Source organism: Brassica napus, chromosome C2 (assembly GCF_020379485.1).
Source record: "Brassica napus cultivar Da-Ae chromosome C2, Da-Ae, whole genome shotgun sequence".
In the NCBI taxonomy this organism is placed as follows: Eukaryota; Viridiplantae; Streptophyta; class Magnoliopsida; order Brassicales; family Brassicaceae; genus Brassica; species Brassica napus.
Genome location: NC_063445.1, coordinates 14,684,628 through 14,687,535, shown reverse-complemented (window position 1 = coordinate 14,687,535; position 2,908 = coordinate 14,684,628). Strand labels below are relative to the sequence as shown.

At 38.9% G+C, this 2,908-nt stretch overlaps 1 protein-coding gene across 1 annotated transcript; it reads left to right on the top strand.

The window, feature by feature from the left end:
• The first annotated feature begins 1,545 nt into the window (after positions 1–1,545).
• On the top strand, positions 1,546–2,424 carry LOC106408190. Its single transcript, XM_048748775.1, has 2 exons — positions 1,546–1,859; positions 1,950–2,424. The coding sequence occupies exons 1-2, from the start codon at positions 1,546–1,548 to the stop codon at positions 2,422–2,424; spliced, it is 789 nt and encodes a 262-aa protein (XP_048604732.1).
• Positions 2,425–2,908: the final 484 nt, after the last annotated feature.

Sequence of the window (2,908 nt, the reverse complement as noted above, 5' to 3'; positions counted from 1 at the left end):
CTTGCTTTCTTTTTGTTGAATTTTCTTAACTCAACAAGTCTCAAATTGTTATAAACCAAGTGGTGATCGATCCATATCAGGCCCAAACCGTCCGGTCCATCAGCTATCCATCCGGTCCATTCGCTAATGACTTAGACGAATGAGAATTTACATTTATGTATACTTAATGTTTATTTTTTTTCATATGTATTTAGGATAAGTACTATTTCCTATTCCTATTAGGAATATGATTTCATTTTTTCTTATGACGGTCTAAATAAGACGGTTTAATACTTGTATAAATATAGACCTCTGGTCATGAGTAATAATAAGCTTTCACCGCATCTCTTTTATAACACGTTATCAGCACGATAGATTCTAAAACCCTGAGCCAACTACTAAACCCTAAAAACCTAAGCTGGCGACGATCTAAGGCTTTCCCCGTCTCGTCTCAACTCCGACGACCAGATCAGCCGCATCCGACGAGCCGATAGCAACCTGGTAGCAATCCGTCCAGCCTGCACGATCCAGCGAGACGATAGCGATCCGACCAGCTTCAGCTCGTTCCCGATTCGCGACCCGACCAGTCTGCACTTACCAGCTCGCGAACTCTCTCTGCTCTTTGATGGTCCGGTTCAACCCTACAAAAGAAAAGGTAAATCTGAAATCCTAATAAAGAGCCCACATCGAATTTGGCTTGATTGATAAAGGTTTAAGACAAATTAAAATCTTGCAAAACCCTAATAATAGAAATCAATACTCTAAGTTTGGAATCAAGAAATTTACGATAGGATATCGGTTAGATTTTGTGATTAGATTTTGTGATTATTTGATCATATAGAACCAGATGATAGGATGTAAAATTCGGTTGTATGAAGAACCCTAAAACCCTAATTGTAAATCGGTTTGTTTGATGTTCTTGTCTGATCGTTTGATCATTGTGGTTTTAAATTATTCTTGTTTGAAAGATTGATAATCTTAGTTTTAGGATTAATAGATTGATTGATAGATCTAATCTCGAATTTGAAATCCTAAAGGCCTTGAAACCTTGATCTCATATTGTTAAAATCGAATTCTAGTATTGCTTAAATCAAAACCCTAATTTTCATAATAAGAAACCGATTGATTAGGGTTGTTTGTATAAACATATAAAACTGAATATGAATTGCATTCGTCTTGTTTTAAAATATCGACCAGCATGACATATAGATCATATAAACTTGAATAGTTTGCATCATAGAATTGTATGGCCGTGCGGCCTAATACAGAATCTATGATTGATCGCACCATGGTCGCTTTAGATTGTTTGAAAACATGATTGTATAAGACTTGCTTGTGGCCGAGATTATTGATTGTCTTGCGGCCACATGATCACATTGTGAAACCCTAAATTTCAAATGATAATGTGATTCATATGTCAAAAATCTCAAAACTAGACTATGCTGCCCTTAATCTCTTCGGAGACAACTATTTGCAATGGGCACTTGACACAAAGATTAACTTGAGGTCAAAGAACTCGGTGATGCTATCATCGAGGGCAACAATGAGACTGATAAGAATCGGTACATGGCTATAAGTATTATACGCCACCATCTCATTGAGGGTCTAAAAGATCAGTACCTCACCATGGAGAATCCACTAGACCTTTGGACCGCTTTACATCGACGATATGATCACCAGAAAACGGTGCTATTACCAAAGGCTAAACATGAATGGAAGAATCTCAGATTCATGGACTATAAGTCTGTGGATGAATACAATTCAGTATTGTTTAAGATAGTCTCAATGATGAGACTTTGTGGTGAGGAAGTAACCGAGAAAGAGTTGCTTGATAAAACATTCTCCACGTTCCATTCGACGAACGTGTTGCTGCAACAGCAGTATAGAGAGAGAGGCTTCGCCTCATACACTGATCTGATCTCGTGCCTACTCCTGGCCGAGGCTAATAATGAACTCCTGATGAAAAACAGTGAGATGAGACCCATCGGAACAGCAACATTACCAGAAGCAAATGAGGCTGAAAAGAAAGATCCCAAAGAGTGCAACCACGTCTATGATGATAAGAGATCACACGGCAAAGGCCGTAGTAGATACAAAGGACGTGGCCGTGACAACTACTCATATGGCCGGCAAGGAAACCACAATAACCGTGGTCGTGGTTCCAGCTATGGCCGTGGCGGAGGCAGTTATGGCCGTGGTCGAGGCGGCATATCCAAACCGTCTAACTCGACCAAACCAGCTTGTCACAGATGCTGGATGAGTAACCATTGGGCCAAGAATTGTAGAACCCCTAAACATCTATGTGAGCTCTATCAAGAGAGCCTTAAGAACAAGAACCCGGAAGCCCATATGGTTCATGATATTGGGTATGATGCTGATGATGATTCCGACCTTGAAAAGGACGACCTCTTGGATTTTGAGACTTCTGATTGTCTCAAAGACTAAAATCGACATCTTGTCTTATTGTTTTATGAAATGCTTTGAGTTCATTGCTATTATATCTTGCCTGATTTTGCTTGATAATGTGAATGATTTTATTGATAAAGAAATTGCCTAAAGGGCATTATAGTACGGGTATAGTAGCCTAGTAAGAAATCTATGGCCAAGGCATTGCCTAAAGGGCATTATATACACCCAAGAATGTATGACCCATTGAGTTATAATAAAATGGTTTCCAAATAGAAACAATGGGCAAAAGGAAACAAGTTCCTTCAGATTTAAAGAAAGAAAATGCCTAAGACCTTATAAGAAAGTGGTCAAGACTATACCTACGTACTCTATTGATCAAAACTATGCTACAGATCAGTGTGATAAGAGGAAAGAGCTGTGGTGACCATACTGATATATCCCACGAAATTATATACTTTTATGGCACGACTGGATTAGCCATCCTAGTCTAAAACTTGATGCAAAGATTGTTATTGAAAGG

What these genes read in the sequence shown, in the direction of transcription:
- LOC106408190 (XM_048748775.1), top strand. Translation starts at nt 1,546, where the DNA reads ATGGCTATAAGTATTATACGCCACCATCTCATTGAGGGTCTAAAAGAT. An exon ending in AACGTGTTGCTGCAACAGCA is followed by an intron (nt 1,860 to 1,949) that starts GTATAGAGAGAG and finishes GATGAAAAACAG; the next exon opens with TGAGATGAGACCCATCGGAA.